At 44.2% G+C, this 24,457-nt stretch overlaps 2 protein-coding genes across 2 annotated transcripts; one reads left to right on the top strand and one right to left on the bottom strand.

Moving 5' to 3' along the window:
- Positions 1 to 13,783: 13,783 nt before the first annotated feature.
- Positions 13,784 to 15,960, bottom strand: LOC134012389 (extracellular serine/threonine protein kinase FAM20C). The gene is made up of 4 exons (XM_062452153.1): positions 15,063 to 15,960; positions 14,744 to 14,825; positions 14,446 to 14,505; positions 13,784 to 14,323 (listed from the first exon to the last, which is right to left on the bottom strand). Exons 1-4 carry the CDS (start codon positions 15,250 to 15,252, stop codon positions 14,065 to 14,067), a joined length of 591 nt encoding a protein of 196 aa, XP_062308137.1. The 5' UTR covers positions 15,253 to 15,960; the 3' UTR covers positions 13,784 to 14,064.
- On the top strand, positions 15,726 to 16,980 carry LOC134012358 (microfibril-associated glycoprotein 4-like). Its single transcript, XM_062452152.1, is given in 2 exon segments — positions 15,726 to 15,946; positions 15,948 to 16,980. Coding segments are annotated over 2 exon segments (699 nt in total). The 5' UTR covers positions 15,726 to 15,812; the 3' UTR covers positions 16,513 to 16,980.
- Positions 16,981 to 24,457: the final 7,477 nt, after the last annotated feature.

The following is a 24,457-nucleotide window of genomic DNA, read 5'->3' as shown; positions in this document are numbered from 1 at the left end:
TTGTCTCCAGACCAGCTGTCTCATCCTCCCCAGGTGTCATAAACTGCAAATGGCATCTCTACCAAATGGAGTTGATTCAACTTTCACTGTATCAAGCTTCTTAACCAACTTTAGACTTCCATTAAAACACATTCCTCATATATAAAACACACACATTATAACTGTATTCCAAATTTCCACCACAATTCCACTCTTTTTTTTCTTTTTTTTTTACAATACCATAAACCCAAACAGTTAATCAAGAAAAATAAAATTCAAACATTAACATAAGAAATGCTAGTCTCAAGACAAAACCCATTGTACCCCGTACACCACAAAGTCCAGGTTGTCGGAACGGATGCCATGATTGTGCATCCGTAGTGACCATCTTCAGTTGGCTGTAGGCAAACTTCTTTCAGTCAGTTTAGTCGAGTCGAACCAATTGCAAACGACGATCAAATTGCTCAGGGCAACTTTCAACGACACTGCACTTTGCGTACAGCTCGGAAATTTCCTTGGTCCTACGCAGAACGCGTATCCTCTGTTTCCGTCTCCAGACAAGGTGCACGCTTACAATGGTTAGCGTGTATCCACGTTGCTCTTCCCTCCGATTTTAACCGCTGGATTAGTCGTCAGGAGAATCTGGTATGGCCCCGTCCACCTTGGGTTTTACCAGGCGTTTCAGGTCCTTCACCACGATCCAGTCATCTGGTATCAAAACATGCAGCGGTCCAGTCATAGGAATAGCCTCCTTCACCTGCCTGTGAATCTCACACAAAGTAGACTCCAAAAGGTTGCACAGTGATAAGCAAGCACATTCTCACAGAGGTCAGTTAAAGGTAACTGACTTCTTGTCGTCTGACGTAGTCTTCAAAGTTATGTTCTCTCATTCAACTGAAGTGATTAACACAATGTTGAATCCTATCAACACCAAAATAACTTCCATAAACAAGTGTGACCCATTATCATTACATACCCTCAAAGAAAAATCCCATCGAAGAATATTCTAAATTAACAAAACTTGACCACTGAGCCCCTGAGAAGTCTAAAACTTCTTCCCATCCAACAACCATCAACAATCATTAAACAGTATCACTTCTCCAAAAATGTAACTCTACAAAATCCATCTATCAATACTCAAATAGTTTCTCTAACCTTAACTGTGAAGCTTATCGTGTTTCAATTCCTTTTCTCATAATACTTGTCCCACATATGAAGTACTGACAACATGACTATGCATCCATTACAAATCCTCTTGTATGCTAAAATAATGGATTCTTGATATCACACAAACTGTAGAGGCATGATCTTTCCATGTGTTTGAGCAAAATCTCAAGATAAATGTTTTATGCAGACCATACAACCTCCATTTTTATTCTCATATCCTTCCTTTTTCCAAAACGCATTTTCTTGTGGTTTAGTCCAAGTTCGAATCTCCATTCCACTATTCCTTTCTCCATCTGTCCGCTGTATTCTGTAATTCTTATCAAATATACTCAAACAAAAACAAAATTCTCACTCTGGGTTAAATACAGTCCAATATTTTCAACTCAGCAGTATCATATCAAACCCTCACAGTCCTATCACAAAGCCAAACTACTGAAGCTAAAGACATAAAACCATAAAACCTCCATAGTCACTCTCTGTTTGGATCAGTCAGTCATCAGTCATAAATTCCTAAACGTCATCTCTTCTTATCTAAGAAGCCTGCGCTTCCCTTAAAGAATCTGTAACAAATGTTGTATCAAGGTCACACAACAATTTTCCTCAAAAGAGTCCTGTAAGCCCAAATTTGTCAAGTTAGGCTCATCCGGACATAGCAACATCATCTCATCACTTCCTGTAACCATATCAACATCAAAAACATATTCTAGTTAGTTCATCAATGCATGCAGGCAATCTAGAAACTTCTCCAGCTAGTATCAGCACTAGCATTTTCCCTGTGGAATAATCATCATTGTTAGAGTGAATTCCACCTTTGCATACAGCAAGTTGTTCTATAAGTGAAAATAAGAAACTTCCTATTTCCATACCTTTCCCAAAATCATATATAACACCTATGATATATTTAACTATCAGTAAATATTTTAACTCTTTTCCCTTTTATGAATTAACAAGCTTACACTGAAGCAAACAACTTTTGAACCAATTTGTATAAAATAAAACTATTTTAGAAAACAACCAAATTACGGATAACCTCAACTTTTAGTCTCTTATTATCCTTTCTTAAAAAAAACCTTTAGGAACAGTTCAAATGAATACCTTTATATTTCAGATTCCCTTTTTTTTTTTTGTCTGTATTTAAATTCACCAAATCAAATCTCTCATTTTCCAAGACATGAGGAAAATCACTACCCCAAACCAGAATTTTATCTGTAGGATTCCAAAATGAAACATAGACCATAAAATGTTCTTAATGTAACCATTAGCCAAACTTATACCCCATCTATATTTCTATATAGGTTAGATAGGTAGAACTTCATAACTTGCTTTGGCTGCAGTCCAGAACAAGCTACTTAGTTCCAACCATCACAACCACAATTTATCAGACTTAATGAGTCTTCCCAAATTATTTCAAAACCAAGTTATAATAACCCTCTTTATGAACCAATACCATAATAAAACAACCTCATCACAGCCTAACTGTTTATCCCAAAACATTGTACCATGCCCTGATAAAACTCTCAAAGAAAACTTAAAATCAAATTACAGTCAAACTCCAAACAAAAGTACATTGTAATTATTTTCTCTTTCTCATTTCATAACCACATTGCATCTAATACCTTTATCAAAACTCTTAAAAAAACTCTAGATTTTAATATTCTGATTTAAAACGTTTGCCCATATACCTTTTCAAAGCATATGCATAGTTCCCTTTTCAGAACATCAAAATGTGTAAACCAATCATCTCTTCACATCCACAAAACGTTCTCTTGTTTCATTAAATCCATGTTCGCACACTTAAAACTGCTCTTAGAACAAGTAATTCATGCTAGAATTACGCTACGACTCGCAATCACATCAATCAAACAATGCCCTTAAGACAAAAGAAAATATAAACTCTCCCTTTTTCTTTTTAAACCTTTAAATTCACAATTTAACATAAACCCGTAAAACAAAACCTTATTCTTTAACTTCTCAAAAGTCTTATCAAGGCATGTAATGTATACACCTTTGAATATTCCTATATTTACCAGCTATCTCAATTACTCTTTGTTAGTACTCAATGAATCAACTCAAATAAACAATGTCTATCAGCGCGCTCTGGAACAAAGCAAAAACTCTCAACCTTTTTTTTTCTCTTTTAAACAACACAGATGGTTGGCGTTTACCATCTATTCACTTAATTTTGCTAAAGTATAACTTTTCCAATCCAATTAGAACTAATTTATGAACCAGGGGTTCAATTTCTGCATTTTACTGAGTACCATCACACATCACAGATTTTCCGCTCGTAAATACAAGTTCTGGTCTGAAAGGCTTCTACCTCCCTGTTTGGCTAGGAATTAGAACAAATGTTAATCATACATTCGTAAACCACCAAACTTCGAATTCATCTAAACGGACACATCTTTCACCATTAATACTCACATAATTATGCAGAATTACACCCTCTGGGATCACCTTTGTAAAACTCAACGTAACGGGACTCTTTTTTTTTTGCCCCCACCTTTCCTCGGAATTTCTGAAACTCATTTAAAATGTCCTCAAACAAACAAAAACCTTGTTAGCAAATGTCTCAAAATACTCATCACCCAACATATTTCAAAAATAACCAAATTAATATGTAAAATTCGCTCCAAATGTATCTATTTCTCTAAATTTGCGTCTTAGTCAATTTCTCAATTTCCGTCTGCGCATGCGTCATGCGGTTACTCATCCTGGATCTCAAATGTCAAGCTGCAATTCCTTTACTAGCCTGTACCCGCCTGTCGGTCTGTTAGTTTGTTAGCTAATGTCGTTGCCATAGTTGCAAATTCAACTTCCTGGACTCTCCTTTGTCTCAGGACAGAGCAGAATGCACTTCCTCCACGTTTTCACCATTAGCCATTAGCCAACAAAGTCACAGCCTGGATTTTTTCCTCAGATCCCAGCAATCCTAGCAATTTGTAAAAGACTTGGTTCACAGACAGCGGACTGGCAAATTCGCTAGAATCATGTCAGCTTTCGGACTTCTTTCTAGGGACAATTCTACCCTCTTACAACATAACCAATTACCCATAGTTATATTTACAACAGAACCTTTACAATTCTATCAACCATTAGTACTATTTTAATTTCAACATAAAAATTAGGCTCCGAAATCTACATATGCACCTAATATCACTCGTCAGAGAATGACAGTTTACATATGTATTAGCATTCTGGTTGGACAAAGCTTCAACTTCAAGTCCATTTAAATAGGTAAATATGAATACCACCAAACCCAACACATTTCAACAAATCATCTCAGCAGCAATAAACACACATATGTAGCACCTTTGCCCTTAACAACAATCGCAATTCAGTCTCTCGAACTAGTTCCCCTTGTATACACTTCAGTCCCTCGGACTGGCTCAATCTTTCTAATCACTTCTTCATAACCCTTTACATATTTCTTTAAACAACAGTAACATCTGTGAACTCCCACAAAATTAAAAATAAAAACCATTTGAACATTTCCAGACATAAACAAAAATATTCCTTAAACAACATAACATTTCCGTTTGAACACATAACTTTCTATAAAAGTTTCAATAACCCCGGGATTGTAATTCTTCAAATGAATACCGCTTTTGTTGCCAAAACTGGCCTTTAAGTTTGACAAAGAAACAGAAACACACATCTGTTTTCCAACCAATATATTTCTCAATTCAACGTCAAATTCTCTCTAAAATAAGTGTTGTTTTTTGTTGTTTTTTTTTTTGCACTCATGACGGGTGTGGGCCACTACACGCAGAATGAGCTTCAATGAAAGAATCAACTTCCGCTAGGCTCAAGCGCATGCGCCTCTTTTCAAGTGGAGAATTCAGTCAAAGAATTAACATTAGCATTTTCAAAACAGAATGTCTCCGTCTTCAAAAACAAATGCCTTCTGGCGGTAATCAGACCGATGTAAAGTCTAACATCAAATATATAACGGTTAACACAAAGTTGTAAAACAATATAACAAGTCAATCGTCTCTCCTCTACCAACAGTGTCATAACCGATAAACATTGTACGTCACCAGTTCGGAACTCAACTTCCGGTCACGAACCCCTCTGATTTGCGAGAGTTCGCCCCCAATTTCCAGAAAACTTTCAACAGTGATGACACATCTCCGGACATTCACATACATTTTGCTCAAATTCCCACAATTAAAGCACGCATTTTGGATTGACCATACCTAGCAATTCGTGTTGGCCTACATGTTTTTCAACAGCATGTCAACACGCTCTGCATTAGCTTTGACCAACATAGCCCACAACACTATTTATTCCAAACACAACAGGGACTCAAACCCTTTGTACCGGAGAGGACTTTAACCTCTCCTTCTTTGAAACGCAAAATAATAAGTATAGGCAATTGCAAGTCAAAGCACAAGCCGCAATCTTTGCGGGAATCCAAAGCAAATCTATAAACAAATTCCAGGATCCTACTTTCTTGACTTTTCCTAGATATAGGAAAGATGGCAGATGTCAGAAGACATCTGACCTATCTCCATCCAATCAGAAAAAGCTCTCCAATCAGGCTAAAATCTATTCTTTTCTCCACACAAAAAATCGTGTATCTATTTCTCTCCACAAACTTATTTCGCAATTCAATAAGGTCCTTAAAACAAAACGACCCCACACTCGAAAATCCACATTTATCAATCCATATTTGCATTTGCAATAAACTATCGTTACCATACTTTTGTTTCATGTAATCGATGTTTGGACAGGTCAATTCTGCCTCCAGACCATTCATTTTTTAGAATTACAATCCATAAACGAACAATAACCAACGTCGGAAAATAAAGACACAATTACTACCCCTTTTCTTTTCTAAAAACAATTAAATTCCGACTTCACAACTTTCAATGAAAATATACCCCAACTGCACATAAATTACAAATATTCAAACCGAAAAATAATTAAAATTTTGATTTTTGTAATTTGTATATAGCTTGAATAGTAGACACCATTAGTTACTTATACTTCTTTTAACATCAAAAAACATAACTTGCAATTAAAACAAAAAATGAACATGAACACTCGTGTAAAAAACTCAAACCTTTGTTTTGAAAATCCCTCAGAATACATCCTAACTTTTTTTTTTTTTTTGTACTTCACCTTCAGGGACTCAAACCCTTTGTAAACACTCAGCTGATTACCTCACTAGTATACTTTTCTCTCGGGACTTAGAATCACGTTTAGGCCACGTTAATAAATAAGAACTGTTATGACCACCAAAGCCAATACAATTTCTCAAACTATCACTAACCCAACATATTCTAATCCTATAGGGTCTCAAAAAGACACATAACACGATATAACATGTGAATTTATCTCCCTCTATGTGTGTTCGTCAACACACTACCTCTATGTGTGTCCGTTGACACACTTCTGCAGACGTTTTTTACGACTTTCACGTAAAAGATAGGTTCATCAACCTTACCTTATTAATTCATACGAAATTACACGTACAGGACACAGTTTTACCTCTGCCCAATTACTTACTTAACCGAATTATTGACAATAGCCTAAAAAACACACATTTAGACAATTCAATATCACACAGTGACCAAAAAGAATATCTCACCGGTTCTTTGAGGATCCCGCGTCAGCAACAGCGCAACCAGCCAAGCCCCCCCCCCCGAATCGGTCCCGCTTTCTCTGTAAATTTTGGATAGAGGTAAAGGCGGCTATGCCGGATTGATCATCACCTTTTCTAAGGGAGTCCTTGTCCGAGATACGCTGAGCAGACGAGGATCCCGCGTTTCGGCACCAAATGTTGTGGAAAAATTCTAGTGGCACTGTGTAGATTTGAGTCAAGAGATGGTGGTTTCAATTTAATTTATTTAGCTTGTACATTAGCATAGGATTTAACAAAGTACTTTGTGATCAGTCTAACGAAGGAGGTGCTAGCCACAGATCGTTCGCAAGAGTGATGAAGAACAACCCTAAAACCCTGCCTTATATAAACTTTAGATCAAATGGTTCTTCTGATGGTCAATCCATCAATGTAGCAAACTCTGTGATTGTTCAGCATTGGTTTATGATCATTGACCTATGCACTTTTGAAAAGCTCTCTCTTGGAAGTCGCTTTGGATAAAAGTGAATAAATGTATATGTAAATCATGGAAAGGCCCATGCAAAACCGTCTCCATTTTGTACTCCAGAATAAGTATTGACACAGACACATGATTTCTCAAATTTTTTTGTTGCACAGATTTATCTTCACAGTAACAATGCAGTTGAAGAAAACAGAAGCGTATGGCTACGGGCAGCAGAGCAGCCTCTAATGTCCTCAAAGTACTTATATATATTTACAGTCCGAATATGAAAATCCAAAGTACGTGGTCTGGTGCTATCGCTGGCAGGAGAAGGGTGGCTTAACCCTGTCCACATTCTAGACTATTGTCTGCCTAGCGGTCCAAGTCACACAGGCTGATTAGTAGTGTAGTAGTTTACAGATCCTGTTTGTACAGTATGTAACAACCCAAAACATTCAAGTATTTCCATCTTTGCAGAGGCACTGGTAAACCATACTCTAGGACTTCGCTGTGTAATAATTGGCTAAATAATAGCCAACCAGAAAAGCTTGAAATAAATAAGCAATGTCAGAAACCTAATAACATTTCTTTCAAACCATAATTTGGAGTTGTCAGGGCCATTAGTTAACTCTGAGTTCACTGAGAGCTGCTGGATGTACAGTAGTTTTCAGAATGAAAACATTCAGAGTTTGGTGATGTTGATGGTGCACCAGCACAAAAAGGCCAACCAGCTGCAGCAACTCCGGATTATGGCTTTAACCGTTTCATTTTTTTACACGTAAATTAATTATGCCCCTCCCTGAGTCACCACCTTACCGCGGTGGAGGGGTTTGCGTGTCCTAATGATCCTGGAAGCTATGTTGTCAGGGGCTATATGCCCCTGGTAGGGTCACCCAAGGCAAACAGGTTCCAGGCGAAGGATCAGACAAAGCGTGGCTCAAAAACTACCATGAAGAAAACTAACAATGGTTCTCAGTTGCCCCTGCCCGGAAGCGGGTCACCGGGGCCCCCCCCCCTGGAGCCAGGCTCGGGGGTGGGGCTCGATGGCGAGCGCCTGGTGGCCGGGCCTTTTCCCATGGGGCCCGGTCGGGCACAGCCCGAAGAGACAACGTGGGACCCCCTTCCAGTGGGCTCACCATCCGCAGGAGGGGTCATGGGGGTCGGGTGCAGTGCGAGACGGGCGGCGGCCAAAGGCGGGGGCCTTGGCGGTCCGATCCTCGGCTGCAGAAGCTAGCTCTAGGGACGTGGAACGTCACCTCGCTGGCGGGAAAGGAGCCGGAGCTGGTGCGCGAGGTAGAGAAGTTCCGGCTAGATATAGTCTGCCTCGCCTCGACGCACAGCATCGGCTCCGGAACCAGTCTCCTTGAGAGGGGCTGGACTCTCTTCCACTCTGGAGTTGCCCTCGGTGAGAGGCGTCGAGCTGGGTTGGGAATACTTGTTTCCCCTCGGTTCGGCGCCTGTACGTTGGGGTTCACCCCGGTGGACTAGAGGGTAGCCTCCCTCCGCCTTCGGGTGGGGGGACGGGTCCTCACTGTTGTTTGTGCTTATGCACCAAATGGCAGTGCAGAGTACCCACCCTTTTTGGAGTCTCTGGGAGGGGTGCTGGAAAGCGCTCCTCCCGGAGATTCCCTCGTCCTCCTGGGGGACTTCAATGCTCATGTGGGCAATGACAGTGAGACCTGGAGGGGCGTGATTGGGAGGAACGGCCCCCCCAATCTGAACCCGAGCGGTGTTTTGTTGTTGGACTTCTGTGCTAGACACGGCTTGTCCATAACGAACACCATGTTCAAGCATAAGGGTGTTCATATGTGCACTTGGAACCAGGACACCCGAGGTCTCAGTTCGATGATAGACTTTGTAGTCGTGTCGTCGGATCTGAGGCCGAATGTCTTGGACACTCGGGTGAGGAGAGGGGCGGTGTCAACTGATCACCACCTGGTGGTGAGTTGGCTACGATGGTGGGGGAAGACGCCGGTCAGGCCTGGCAGGCCCAAACGTAATGTGAGGGTCTGCTGGGAACGGCTGGCAGAATCCCCTGTCAGAAGGAGCTTCAACTCCCACCTCCGGGAGAGCTTCGACCATGTCTCGGGGGAGGCCGGGGACATTGAGTCCGAATGGGCCATGTTCCGGGCCTCCATTGTTGAGGCGGCTGACCGGAGCTGCGGACGCAAGGCGGTCGGTGCATGTCGCGGCGGTAACCCTCGGACTCGGTGGTGGACGCCGGAGGTGAGGGAAGCCGTCAAGCTGAAGAAGGAGGCCTATCGGACTTTGTTGGCTGGTAGGACTCCAGAGGCAGCTGATGTGTACCGGCAGGCCAAGCGGAATGCGGCTTTGGCGGTCGCGGAGGCAAAAACCCGGGCGTGGGAGGAGTTCGGCGAGGCCATGGAGAATGACTTCCGAACGGCTTCGAAAAGGTTCTGGACCACCATCCGGCGACTCAGGAGGGGGAAGCAGTGCACTGTCAACGCTGTATATGGTGGGGATGGTGCGCTGCTGACCTCGATGGGGGACGTCCTGGATCGGTGGAAGGAATACTTTGAAGACCTCCTTAATCCCACCAACACGCGTTCCGACGTGGAGGCAGAGTCTGGGGACATTGGGGGGGGCCCTTCTATCTCTGGGGCTGAGGTCGCCGAGGTGGTTGAAAAGCTCCGCGGTGGCAAGGCCCCTGGGGTGGATGAGGTCCGCCCGGAGTTCCTTAAGGCTCTGGATGTTGTAGGGCTGTCTTGGTTGGCACGACTCTGCAACATCGCGTGGACATCAGGGACAGTGCCTCTGGACTGGCAGACCGGGGTGGTGGTTCCCCTCTTTAAAAAGGGGGACCGGAGGGTGTGCTCCAACTTTAGGGGGATCACACTCCTCAGCCTCCTTGGGAAAGTCTATTCAGGGGTGCTGGAGAGGAGGGTCCGTCGGATTGTCGAACCTTGGATTCAGGAGGAGCAATGTGGTTTTCGTCCTGGCCGTGGAACTGTGGACCAGCTCTATACCCTCGGCAGGGTTCTGGAGGGTGCATGGGAGTTCGCCCAACCAGTCTACACATGTTTTGTGGATTTGGAAAAGGCGTTCGACCGTGTCCCTCGGGGGCTCATGTGGGGGGTGCTCCGGGAGTACGGGGTACCGGACTCCCTGATCGGGGCTGTTCGGTCCCTGTACGACCGGTGCCAGTTTGGTCCGCATTGCCGGTAGTAAGTCGAACTTGTTCCCGGTGAGGGTTGGACTCCGCCAGGGCTGCCCTTTGTCACCGATTCTGTTCATAACTTATATGGACAGAATTTCTAGGCGCAGCCAGGGCGTTGAGGGGGTCCGGTTTGGGGACCTCAGGATCGGGTTGCTGCTTTTTGCGGATGATGTGGTCCTGTTGGCTTCATCGGGCCGTGACCTCCAGCTCTCACTGGAGTGGTTCGCAACCGAATGCGAAGCGGCTGGGATGGGAATCAGCACCTCCAAATTTGAGGCCATGGTTATCGACCGGAAAAAGGTGGAGTGCAATCTCCGGGTCGGGGAGGAGATCTTGTCCCAAGCGAAGGAGTTCAAGTATCTCGGGGTCTTGTTCACGAGTGAGGGAAGGATGGAGCGCGAGATCGACAGGCGGATCGGTGCGGCGTCCGCAGTGATGCGGGCTCTGCATCGGTCCGTTGTGGTGAAGAAGGAGCTGAGTCGAAAGCAGTGCTCTCTATTTACCAGTCGATCTACGTTCCTACCCTCACCTATGGTCACGAACTGTGGGTAGTGACCGAAAGAACGAGATCGCGAATACAAGCGGCCGAAATGAGTTTTCTCCGCAGGGTGTCCGGGCTCTCCCTTAGAGATAGGGTGAGAAGCTCGGTCATCCGGGAGGGGCTCAGAGTAGAACCGCTGCTCCTCCGCGTCGAGAGGGGCCAGTTGAGGTGGCTCGGGCATCTGATAAGGATGCCTCCTGGACGCCTCCCTGGTGAGGTGTTCTGGGCACGTCCCACTGGGAAGAGGCCCCGGGGAAGACCCAGGACACGCTGGAGGGACTATGTCTCTCGGCTGGCCTGGGAACGCCTCGGGGTCCCCCAGGAAGAGCTGGTGGAAGTGGCCGGGGAGAGGAAAGTCTGGGCCTCCCTGCTTAGGTTGCTGCCCCCGCGACCCGACCCCCGGACAAGCGGAAGATGATGGATGGATGGAATTAATTATGAAATCAAAGTATTTTACAATACTTTACAGGCATAATTTGTCGATTTACCTTTTATTTTACCTGCTTGCAGTGTAACAGAAAACAACCTTTTATCCTATGCCTATCTATTTACATTTACAAAATAGTTCCATCTGAAAGGGCAAAATGGTGAAGAATACGAATATGTTATGCACAAAAGGGCAGGTGTTTTAAGCACTGTATGAAGAATCAAATAAAATCCCTCTTGATATTCCCCTTCAGAGATGCTGACACAGATGAATATTTCTGTACATACTGTAGCACAAATCATTTGTTTTCCTAATACTCGATGTCATATGGACTGTGCAGAACAGCAAAGATAAGCATGTGCTTAGCTGCAAGTACACACATCATATATACTTATGTTCCTTGTTCCTTGTTTTGATTAATTGTCTCAACGTCTATATAAAGAATGCCAGAAGTGCGGGTTAACTTGAGAATAATGGAATGTGTAGGCATTTGACACATGATCTGTTTTCTTTTCAACCACCATGGACACTGACAGGAAAACCTGTTCTTGTGGAAAAGACAACAGAGTTCTACTGTTTCCTTGCTCCTTGTTTATCATCCGGAGTGGAAACATACTAAGAATCATAAAAAAAAAACTTTTTGTTTGATTATCTACAGAAATTCAGAGCTAGATACTTAACATAACGGGCATATCTTAAAACGAAAAAATGCTTGTAGCGTGAAACTGAAAACATATTTGTCCCTTTAAATATCTTATAAATAATATCCGTTCCTTGCACTTTGTATTGCAAAATAAAGCTTTAGACCATCATTTTGTCTGCCTTCTGCCGGAAATATCACTCTTTTGATTTAGAACAACGGAATCAATAAACCGTAGCTCAGCACAAAAACAACAGACTTTGCACTCAAATGACAAATAAATTAATGGCCCCTATGTACTGTATCTTCTATACACTTACTCATTTACAAATGTAACAAGTGGGCAAGCAGTAGTAGTTTGGTGCCTACTCCCTGCACCTTTCCAGCTGCAGTTAGTTCTCTCTGTCTCTCTTCCTGTCATACAGCAGTGCATCACTAATTGGGAAAGGGGATGCAATTAATTAAGATACCTGACGTATTATCCACAAGCTTATAAATAGACACCCGGGGTCCTAAAGCCGGTAGCTCATTATCAACACCACTGGTTCTGGGGCTGTGTAGCAGAGTCACGGGTGCTGCGTGAAATCGACAGGTATGTCTGAGCAAAGGTTTCTTTAAGTTTTTCCGTCACTGATGACTAGCTTGCTAAGTTGGTACTTGTTACCTATTGTATAGGAAAGCGGAGCCGCTGTATGTCGATGTGCGTGTGGGGGAGTGACGCCGTGTTGTTGTGTGTAACAAGGTACGTTATTAAACGTAGCCGCGGTTTTCTTTTACTATTCTGGTTGTAGTATAATATGGGCAAATCATGATGTAGTGTTTATGTATCTTTTACCAGTGTATTATATGCTTGCAGTGTCAGACCCTCGCAGCTACACAGGAGTGCTAGTTGCTGTTCTCTTTCTTTCTTTTTTTTCGTAAATGTGTGTTTGATGCATTGGTGCCGCTCATAGATTCTTTACTTTATTGTGTCGGTTTAAGTTCCTCTAGCCTATCGGCCTGTGTCGTATATGTATAGGTGTAAATGTGAGCCGCAAGCTAGAGTGGACTTATTATTTACATTTAGTCATTTTAGCAGACGCTCTTATCCAGAGCTTACAGCTCTAAGTACAGTAAGTACAGGGACATTCCCCCGAGGCAAGTAGGGTGAAGTGCCTTGCCCAAGGACACAACGTCAGTTTGCATGACCGGGAATCGAACTGGCAACCTTCGGATTACTAGCCCGATTCCCTCACCGCTCAGCCACCTGACTCCCTGATTATGATATTATGATTTTTTTTTACTTCATTTCCAGTCTGTCTCCCTTTCCCCCTTCATAGCTAATAACCTCAGTGCTGGTAAGGCCACTAGCGACTTATCCATAGCCGGACTCTGTAGTTTTTCTCACCCTAGTAGCCTACAGAGAGTGCGGTGTGTTTGTAGTGGAACTCTTAATTGCTTGGTCACGTATCACGAGTGTCGTGAATATTGTAGTGCATTTTCCCTGAATTTAAACACATTATTGAGTGTGCACAAGACCACGTGTGTTATAGAGACCTAGAGACCTGGCCTGACATCAGTTCTTCTAGTGGCCCATTGCAGAGGTTCCCCAGCCCCCATACTGTCCATGTATGTTATTATTATTTTCTTTATCTGGTGACCAACCAACTCCACTGTTGTGCAATATTTATTAATAAAGATTATTTTTATACTTTCTCCAAAAAAAACTGTGCAATAGCATTATTGAGTTCCCCTTGCTCAGATATAAATTAGCCCACTTCAGGGGGTGGCGTAGTCAACTGGCCTGAGAGGGCGCTACACAAATAATAAAATATGTTTTTTCAACAAAACCAGGCCTCTCCAGTCTGTTCACTATTCTGTGAACAAACAGTACTTCCATTATAAACACACACACATAGGGCCGGGTCCATAAAGGCATTGAAGGCAAGTCTTGGAATTCACTGAATTCAAAATGGATGTGCATGGTGTAAGTGACAGGCTCTGTCCCGCCACACACTTCACCCTCCCATCAGAGCTCCAGGATGGGACCCAGAGCAGGACAAGGAAGGAGGCTGATTATCCCTTCCCCCATCCCAGACCTCACTACCTGTGTCCCGGGTTCCTGTGTGTGGCACTGTCCCTGGCACGGTCAACCTCCACCACGTTAGCGTATCCCTCCTTCTCCAGGCAGCCGTCCAGCACCTGCAGGACCAGACGGAGGCACCGGTCCATGGCATGGAGGTGGGGCTGTATGAGGATGGGGGAGAGGCGGTCATGGAGCAGAGACTCCTCCATCAGGGAGCTCAGCAAGTACTCCTGCTTGGCCAGCAGCTGCAGACGCAGGTGGGTCGACCTCCTTACCCTGGAGACAGGCACAGCCATGAGGTGGAGGAGGAACAAAATGTTAACTAAGACAATTCATCTTCAAACAATCTCAGAGCCAGCATGTGTCAAAGAGAGAGGACATACTGACAGCATACTAACCTGCAACATTGGCTCAGGGGCACCAGAATGGACAACTCATCATGTGAGTACTTTCCAAACCTGGAGAGAGTGAAGCAGCATTGAATAAAACCACATTTTTGTTTGTATTGCCCTTTTTACAAGCAGTGTCACATGGCGTCACATGTACCCATAGACCTACACCTAAACATACACCATCATTGGCAGCAGATCGATGCCCCCAATTTGTTTTTGTCTGAGTGTGTGTGTGCTGTATGTCATCATTATGCTTGTGGAGTATGTGTGCATGCATATATATATATATAGGTCCTGGTCTTACCCTCTACCATTGTCCAGATGAATGATGAAGGTCTCGTTACCAAACTTCTCAAAGGTCTCGTAATGATGGCGGTCCATGTTACCTGGGGGTGGGATAGATGGGGGGAGTTTGTTTATGGTAGGTTAAGTGTTTGGCCTTCTGGAAGACTTCTGTTTCCTATATATAGTTCAGCTCCTTGAAGAATCAATTCTCTTAACTTCAGTGAACAAACTTTATAGTCAGATATGAGGAGACATTGTTTTCAACTATCAATATGTTTCTAAAAGGGTTTAATGGTTTGTTCTTTGTTTTACAAAGTAAATGTGAGGTTCTTTCTTACCCATGAGGAAGTCAAAGATTTTCATGTCCATGATGTCTAGAAGACGAGAGCCACGGTCATATGGTGGTGTCTGCTTCACCTCATCGCAGTAGTCTGGGTCAACCTCCCATCTAGACACACGCACACACACACAACAAATGTATTTTCTCAGTGATGGATGGACATATTTGATACATTTGAGCACCAACATAATTGTCGCCCCACTCCAAGTGTTGGTTTCTACTTCTCTGAATTGTTACTCATCACTGATCTTAGATCGGTGGGACTTTTGACTGAAAGTGATACTTACAAAGGGCTGTTTGACCATGGTTAAGGTTTGTCTGACTAATGATGTCACTAATGATTCCATGATATCACTGTGCCATGTACCTAATTACCTAGGTAATACCTCATTTTAGAATGGTCCTGAAAGTGGAGGCATTAGTAATCTTTAAAGGTATGATTCTTTCAGTAAAAAAAAGATTTAGTCTCAAACAATCAGGCCTTTCTCCTTGGCTTATTTTGTGAAACCCCCATCAATAAAATGTTATCTGGAAGAAGATCAGATAAGAATTCTAGTGGTACCAGAGTTTGCATTCATTCCATTAAACCGGTCCAGTCACATTTGATCACCATGGGATTGGTTGAGTCTCCTTCAACATTTCTGCTAGATGCTATAAAAGGACACCAAAAGGCTTACCAAAGCTCACAGGACATCTAGGACATCTCTGCTTTGATCTAGAAGCTAAAACCTTTTGACTTGATACCAAAATGGCAAGTCTGCTCTTCATCCTGCTGCTGGCTGTGATTGCTGATGCAGCTCCCAGGTGTGACCTCAAACTGCTCAGGGACTGCGCTGATGTCTCCAAAAGTGTCTCAAAGGCCAGCGGCGTGTACACCATCAATCAAGCCAGTGCAAGTCTACTGTGACATGGCCACTGGAAAAGGCAAGTGGACCGTCTTTCAGAGAAGAGTGGACGGCACCACCAACTTCTACAGAGGCTGGAGTCAGTACAAAGCTGGCTTTGGAAGTGCCAACGGAGAGTACTGGTTGGGACTGGACAACCTGCACTACCTCACCAACTCGAGAAAGCATGAGCTGAGAGTGGACATGGAGGACTTTACAGGAAGAAAGGCGTTTGCGTTTTACTCCTCCTTCTCTGTGGGCCCAGAGTCTAATGGCTACAAGCTGACTGTCACAGGCTTCAAGAATGGAGGAGCAGGAGACTCGCTCTCCCTCCACAACGGCTTCAAATTCTCTACATTTGACAAAGACCAAGATGCATGGACTGGTAACTGTGCTGTTACCTATTATGGTGCATTTTGGTACGCAAAGTGCCATAGGGCTAACCCTAATGGGGAATATCTGTGGGGTAAGACGATTCATTTTGCAACTGGCATGAACTGGTATACCTGGAAGGGTTATCATTACTCCTTGAAGGCTTTCTCCATGAAGATCAGACCAGTGTAGACTGTAGATGTTCAGTGGGGTTTCCCCACCTGTGTAGCAGTCTCTAGGCTCTTGTCTGTTTACTTCTAACTGTATGAAGCCAAGAGAGAGGTTAACAAGCCGTTGTCTACTGTAACTGTTTGTGGTTATCATGCATGCCTGATATTTACTCGAATCCGTGGCATATTCAGTTGTTTCTTGTTTCTCTAATCAGTTTCCTGTTGTTGTGATAATGTGAAAACCTATAATCAACTGGATTTGATAGGAATCGTGGGTGTGGGGGAAAACGTATATTGGTCTGACTGATATGCAGTATTCTATCTTGATCAATTATTTTCAAAAAATTCTCTCTTCAAATAAAAAGATTTTAGCAAGTAAGTCACATGCGTTTATGTTGTCTCTCAGTCATCAACAATGGCAATATTTCCCAGAGAAGTGAAGAGAGCGATATGTGTGTCCTGTATAATGTCTACCTCACTGGACATCTTAATCTCTATTATATACACTTTAGTTTTAGCAGGTCAGTTGATGGAAGTGTTTCCTCTCCAAAGAGTTCCATCTCATACATTGTAGAGCAGGGGTCGGGCAACCCTGGTCCTCAGGTTGTTGTTATCAAGCTCTGTGGAAGCCAGGTAATGACCATTCATTTGAATCAGGTGTGCTAGAGCAGGGAAACATCTAAAACATGCAGGACAGTGGCACCTGAGGAACAGGGTTGCCTACCCCTGTTGTAGAGCAATAGGGGCAGTCGTCAGGGGATTCTTGAAACTAATAAGACTGGACCTTAGAAGACAACATACCCATGTCTCCTACTGTTGAGTTACCGGTTGAGCGACAAAAAATACACCAAAAAGTTACAAATGAATCTAAAGCAAGGAAAAAAACTAGCTTGACAGAGAGAAAAACCTACAGAGAGAATGAAAACTACTGGGAAGGACTTAAAGGAAAAAGATGGATGATGAAGTCGAGAGAGACTGGAGAGATCCTTGGCTGAAAGGGTCAGAGGTCATCAAATCTTTCTCGGCTTTCTTGCGTTTGTGGTAGGAGCGTCTCCAGGGGTTCCTCCAGGTCTTGCGCTTGGCAAGGGCCAGGTCAGGCAGGAAGGCGACCAGCAAGCATTAAATCTGGTCAGGCTTTCCACACAGAGCATGCTCAGTGGAGCAGTAGTAGGAACACTCCCCGTAAAAAAAACAGATGTTATTGGCTGGGAGGGTGGAGAAAGGGAGGAAAGAGTGAGATCAGGTTAGCATCAATTTGACAGAGGGAGAGGACATAGCGCGTCACAGCAGCGGGTCACAGCACGCAATAGGGGCACACCTTCCTAGCAGGGCGGGCTATTTAATCAGGATATCTCTGCACTCTGCATTGCTTAGTGCAACACAGGATGCTCTGTTAATCTCCTGCCTCCGCCTCCCCGGCCTCCACCCTTGGTTCTGTGTTCCTTTCGTAGGGGGAATGCGTCGCTGCTCTCTGCTCAGAGGTTGGGTGCGGCAGGGAGCCGATGCAAGCAGAACCATAATGCCAAATCAAGTGTTAAAATCATGTGTTGTACCGTGTGAAATAAAGTATCAAGTAAATACTATATTGAGTCCTCCTGCCTGAACCAACATTATTCCCATTTTTAATAGTAAAGTTAAAAACAATTTTGGGAGGACACAATGCTTTACATATTGTGAGTTGCAAGGTTCCCATTTGCATATAAAGTACGATCCCAGAAACTGAACTGACAAATCAAATCTGTCATAATACAGATAAACCTTGGTCCCTCAGTATTCATTTACTGGGCAGACAACACAAAAGAGCTTCCCCAGATCCTCTACTCCAGACTGTGTTGCTGAATGTGAATCTTGTATCCAAATCTCTGAAATCAGGGTTTCCGTATAACAGCGCAGCGAAACTCTGAATGTTGTGGACGACAGACAGAAGGTATGAAGGGTGTGAGACTGTGTTTACCAGGGGAGATGAAGAACGTCCTCCAGAGCTTCTTGCCCCTCGTCACGTCTCGGATCTCCCGGGTCATGTTGACCAGCCGCCCCGCCACCGGCGGCACTCGCCTGAAATCAAGGATTCTGGGAGAAGAGAGGGACAATTTAAAAGAACCCGAGAGGAAAACATGTTTAAATTTGACATTTATACTGCAATGACTCCTGTGCACATATTTTATTTTGCATCACCAGACAGAACTACGTGTGAAAATTAAAACTCCACTTGTGGGACTGACTACCAATACTACTTCGGAGGCCAAACTAGAGATTTGTACAGATCAGTCCGACGATGATTCCAGACTTGAAGCTGTCAGATTGGTATACAGTATGTCTGCCGTTTCCCCAATAAACGAGGAATAAATAATTTATCAGTTTCTCAAATGCATCTTGAAAAATAGTAAAATTATCTAGTGGTTGGATTATGTCAAAACACTGTGGGGTCAGAACTCCGTGATAGAATCCAGGGTTCCAGTAATCAGACTGTTGTATCCAAAAAACTTATTCTTTATTTATTAAATAACAAGATTGGAGCTGGGATTGATCGGGTTTATCTCTCATGTGAATATTTAATGTGTGGTTCTGTAAATACAAACACAGATAGGCCTATAAGAAATAGGTTACAGAATAGAAAATATAGGCCTACGCGCAGAGGTGTTAAAAGTATTCACATTCATTACTCAAGTAGAAGTATAGATACTAGGGTTTAAAAATACTTCTGTAGAAGTTTAATTATCAATTCAAGCTTTTTACTCAAGTAAAAGTATAAAAGTACTGGTTTCAAAACTACTTAAAGTATAAAAGTAAAAGTAGTAAGGGAAAAAAATGCCATTAAGGACAAAAGCTTAGGCACAGGGGTCTTTAATGCACGACCCCACCTCCCCCCCAAAAAACATGTTTCCAAAGGCCATAATGACTTGTTATATTGAAATGTTAATGTTGAAAAATGTGGTCTGCACCTGTTTATGCCCATTGAAAATGAACGCATTTTAGTACAATGCAAATACATTAAAGAACCATATATGTGTAGCCTACTACTAAGCATTAACCATGTGTTTCATGGAGCGTAAGATATGATGACTAGTTGCCTATAAGTATTGTAATGCTGCAAAAAGTCAAACTTCAGAGGCATGTTATCAATAGCCTTTATTCAAATTAGACGGCGACGTTGTGAAAGCCATTAGCTTGTGGTAGCCTACTTGGGTGAGCAGAGCTTGCAGCGCATTCGAAAGGAGTTGTTTTTGCATCCAAACATGTCGAAAAATTCTTCCAGGTACGGCCAGGGATGTAGAAGGGTTGTCTAATCTTCCTAGCTACCAACCTCCTCGCTGGTGCTTGGTTCGGACATTTTGCTCGACTTTTTATAGATTTTTTTTGCTCGAAAAGTACAAAGTATACAGATAATGGTACACAGGTCAGTATACAAGTGTATAAACAACTGAAATAAGAAACATTTAAAAGATTGCCAGGGGTATTACGAAAGAATATTAAATGATGTACATATATTAAACGTTCTTAAGGCCTTTTTGTTGTGGTATTTAGAAAGTAAAGACATGTAATTTGCAAACTCACAAAGGAAAAGTATAAAATACGGTTTCTTATTGCTGAATTTACATTTGTGAATGTTCAATTTTGCCATTAAGATCAATAAATGTATTACAAAGTATTCATTTTCTTCTCTCTGATTTTTGTAGAAAAAAATACAAAATTTTCGCACATTAAAACAAAATCATTAAAGATATGATCAACTACAAAACTGCTGAAGTTTTGCCAGAATGCTTGGGTGTGTAAGCAGTGCCAGAAGAGGTGTAGGACAGTCTCAGAGTGATCTTTGCAGAAGCCACATTTCACATTTATGTCTCTTTTATACTTAACCATATAATGATTAGCAGGGTAGTATCTGTGTAAAATTCTAAATGAAACCTCCTTCACCTTGTTCAGAATAAGGTACTTGTGAGGAACCATCCAGACTTTTCTCCAGGTGACGACACGTGGATTTGGAAAAGGCGTTCGACCGTGTCCCTCGGGGGCTCATGTGGGGGGTGCTCCGGGAGTACGGGGTACCGGATTCCCTGATCGGGGCTGTCCGGTCCCTGTACGACCGGTGCCAGAGTTTGGTCCGCATTGCCGGCAGTAAGTCGAACTTGTTCCCGGTGAGGGTTGGACTCCGCCAGGGCTGCCCTTTGTCACCGATTCTGTTCATAACATATATGGACAGAATTTCTAGGCGCAGCCAGGGCGTTGAGGGGGTCCGGTTTGGTGACCTCAGGATCGGGTCGCTGCTTTTTGCGGATGATGTGGTCCTGATGGCTTCATCGGGCCGTGACCTTCAGCTCTCACTGGAGCGGTTCGCAACCGAATGCGAAACGGCTGGGATGGGAATCAGCACCTCCAAATCTGAGGCCATGGTTATCGACCTGAAAAGGGTGGAGTGCAATCTCCGGGTCGGGGAGGAGATATTGGAGTTCAAGTATCTCGGGGTCTTGTTCACGAGTGAGGGAAGAATGTAGCGCGAGATCGACAGGCGGATCAGAATAGAACCGCTGCTCCTCCGCGTCGAGAGGGGCCAGTTGAGGTGGCTCGGGCATCTGATCAGGATGCCTCCTGGACACCTCCCTGGTGAGGTGTTCTGGGCACGTCCCACTGGGAAGAGGCCCTGGGGAAGACCCAGGACACGCTGGAGGACGATGTCTCTCGGCTGGCCTGGGAACGCCTCGGGGTCCCCCAAGAACTGGTGGAAGTGGCCAGGGAGAAGGAAGTCTGGGCCTCCCTGCTTAGGTTGCTGCCCCCGTGACCCGACCCCCGGATAAGCGGCAGATGACGACGACGACGACGAGTCAGTGGCTGCGCTGACAATTAATAAAGTGACTGCACCTGTGTAAGGGAGTGTCGGGGGGGAGTATAAAAGAGGGAAGTGAGCGGGGGCTCGAAGTTGGTCTGGGAGCCGGTGTCTGGCGGACATCACGGGGCGGAAAGCATGCCAAGTGAAAACGACTGTACGCGCGTTGCGATTGGAGGGTGGTTGCGTTCGCAGACAGTTTAGGGGGGTCAGATTGCTGAGCGGTTAGGGAATCGGGCTATTAATCAGAAGGTTGCCGGTTCGATTCCCAGCAGTGCAAAATGACATTGTGTCTTGGGCAAGGCAATGTACAGGGAATTAGGGTGACGTTAGACAGTGGGGCTGTAGGCGTACCTTTGTCCACTCCCAGCCTGTTGAAGAGGCTCTCCTGCTGTCTGTGCAGCGGCCTCACAAGCGCAGACCCCAGGGGAGGGTCTCAAATCCCGGAGAGTTAAGTAGCTGGTGTTATTAATCCTTACAAACTGTCTTATGTGTGCTGCTCACCGGTAGCTTATAGGTACAAATTTTAGCTGTATATCGCGTATAGCTAGAGTGCGAGGGAGGCAGTTGGAGTACCGGTACCTGTGCGTCGGATAGATATACCATGCCAGCGGTCCTGAGACATGCGTGAGTTTGCGGTGCAGTGGGGCGAGATATCACAGCGTGGCAATTGTGTGCTGTGACCTAAGGGGATGTGAGCGTGGGGTTGTAGTGGGATATGCGTGCAGTGCCCCGTGGGGGGTTATGTAAGGGGGGATGTCCAAGTGACAGACCCTCGTACACCTTGTTCGGCCCGGTGAGGGATTTCTAAGTGTGGTGGCTCCAAACTGTGTGCCGTAAGATCAATTTGTAATCCACACACAAATAGCTTTTTGATCCACAAACACAAGCCCCCCCCCCCCCCCCCTTTAGACAGTGACATCTGATAGGGGGCAGTGTTGTTCTCTGCATTGATGGCTGTCTAGTGCATTCAGGGATTTCGCTCTGTTAGGGCGCTATCTAGCTATGGCTGGACAAGAAGGATCGCCTGCTGATGGTGTGTCTTCGACAGTAGGCCTAAGTGAAAATCCCTTGAAATTGCCTTACTTGCTTAACAGTGAGATAGCAAGCCAGCTAGCTAATACAATTTGTAACTTTGCTAAGAGAAGTGATTGTAACTGCTCATAAAAAACTTTACCTTACTACTTTGGTTCTTGTTAATTAGTTATTAGTCAAAGTTACAAATTGTATGCGGGGGGAGGGGGGACATTAGTATGAAATTAAGACAATAACATTTCTCATTTTAGTAAGTCAACATTGAATACAAATCCAATACTTCAATACAAGTGCACTGATTTTCTGTTGTCTTTGGTGAGACAAGTTTAGTCAAAAGATAAATAAGAAAATAAGACAGTACCATTCCCCAAACTATTTCAATTGTAATAGAAATTTAAAAATGTGATCATCTCAGCAGCGGTTGTTTTATCATCCACTGTTGTTGTGTTCAGAGCAAAAAATGATGTTAACGAAGAGTGCCCGGCAGAACTAGCATTAGCCTTGTGCCGTTGCGTAGCGCAGGCATGCCGCTCTAAAGCCCCTTTCCCCCTACTACTCACGTCTATATCAATGCGACAGAGCTTACAGAAGGCATGATATTGATCTTTGCTGCTCTTAGTGGCAAAGTGGAGTTCTGAACTCCACGTAGGTTTGAAAGAGGTATTTCTTTTTTGCATCTGAAAGCCTACGCGAGTGGTAATTTGCGTCGGTGGGCAGGTAGGGTCAAAAAGGAGGACAAAAGGGTGAAAAGGAGGACACGCAACAGCGGTCCGGACCAAGGGCTGGAAAACCGGAGGGAGTGAAAACTCATACAAAAATCATAAAAGCCATTGAAGATTGAAGCCTAAGTCCTGCACCGCAGACTTGTCCCCTCTGGTTGTGGGAAATTGGATGTGGTCTGGGATGTGGCAAAGTAATACAGTTGTGAGAGTATGCACAGATCTTGACACTGAGTCCTTGGAGAGCCCATGTCCATCTCCAATAACCTCCAGAAAACTGCCAGTGGCTTAGAACCTTACACTGCCAGTAGTTGGGTTGCAGGGGGCAGTGCAAAGGACCTCCTTGTTAGCCTCTGCAGGTCTGCTTCTATGTGGTTCAGGAGCATCATGATATCATGATGCAGGGCTGGACTGGCCATCTGGCATACCGGGCATTTGCCCGGTGGGCCGACACACTTTTGGGCCGACTCGCCGATATAATGACAGTGCCCCTATGTACTGTATCTTCTATACACTTTCTCATATACAAATAATAAATAAAAAAAATCAACAAAACCAGGCCTCTCCAGTCTGTTCACTATTCTGTGAACAAACAGTACTTCTATTATAAACACACACACATAGGGCCGGGTCCATAAAGGCAGTGAAGGCAAGTCTTGGAATTCACTGAATTCAAAATGGATGTGCATGGTGTAAGTGACAGGCTCTGTCCCGCCACACACTTCACCCTCCCATCAGAGCTCCAGGATGGGACCCAGAGCAGGACAAGGAAGGAGGCTGATTATCCCTTCCCCCATCCCAGACCTCACTACCTGTGTCCCGGGTTCCTGTGTGTGGCACTGTCCCTGGCACGGTCAACCTCCACCACGTTAGCGTATCCCTCCTTCTCCAGGCAGCCGTCCAGCACCTGCAGGACCAGACGAATGCGCCGATCCATGTCATGGAGGTGGGGCTGGATGAGGATGGGGGAGAGGCGGTCACGGAGCAGAGACTCCTCCATCAGGGAGCTCAGCAAGTACTCCTGCTTGGCCAGCAGCTACAGACGCAGGTGGGTCGACCTCCTTACACTGGAGACCGGCACAGGGGGCTTCGCAATCACATCAGTGCAAATCTGTAAATTATATTATTGTTGCTTGCTTTCCTACAGATAACACTCTTGCACTTTTGAGGTTCATGTTGTTTAATTTGTTTGACTACATGCTCTTATGTTTCTTCCCATTGGCCCTTATTTGCTTTTCACAATGTACGCTTCATGTTTTGGCTACCTGCAATGTTTTTGGGGCTACCTCGTTGTTTATGATCATTGACCTATGCACTTTTGAAAAGCTCTCTCTTGGAAGTCGCTTTGGATAAAAGTGAATAAATGTATATGTAAATCCTGGAAAGGCCCA

Source organism: Osmerus eperlanus, chromosome 2 (assembly GCF_963692335.1).
Source record: "Osmerus eperlanus chromosome 2, fOsmEpe2.1, whole genome shotgun sequence".
Lineage (NCBI taxonomy): Eukaryota > Metazoa > Chordata > Actinopteri > Osmeriformes > Osmeridae > Osmerus > Osmerus eperlanus.
This window is presented reverse-complemented; position numbering and strand designations above follow the sequence as displayed.

Excerpts from the sequence above, each read along its gene's own strand:
- LOC134012389 (XM_062452153.1), bottom strand. The coding sequence starts at position 15,252 with ATGTTGGTGCTCAAATGTATCAAATATGTCCATCCATCACTGAGAAAA. Across the intron at positions 14,506-14,743 it reads CATCTGGACAATGGTAGAGG|GTTTGGAAAGTACTCACATG; the intron begins GTAAGACCAGGA and ends CACTCTCTCCAG. Across the intron at positions 14,324-14,445 it reads CCCCTGAGCCAATGTTGCAG|GGTAAGGAGGTCGACCCACC; the intron begins GTTAGTATGCTG and ends GCCTGTCTCCAG.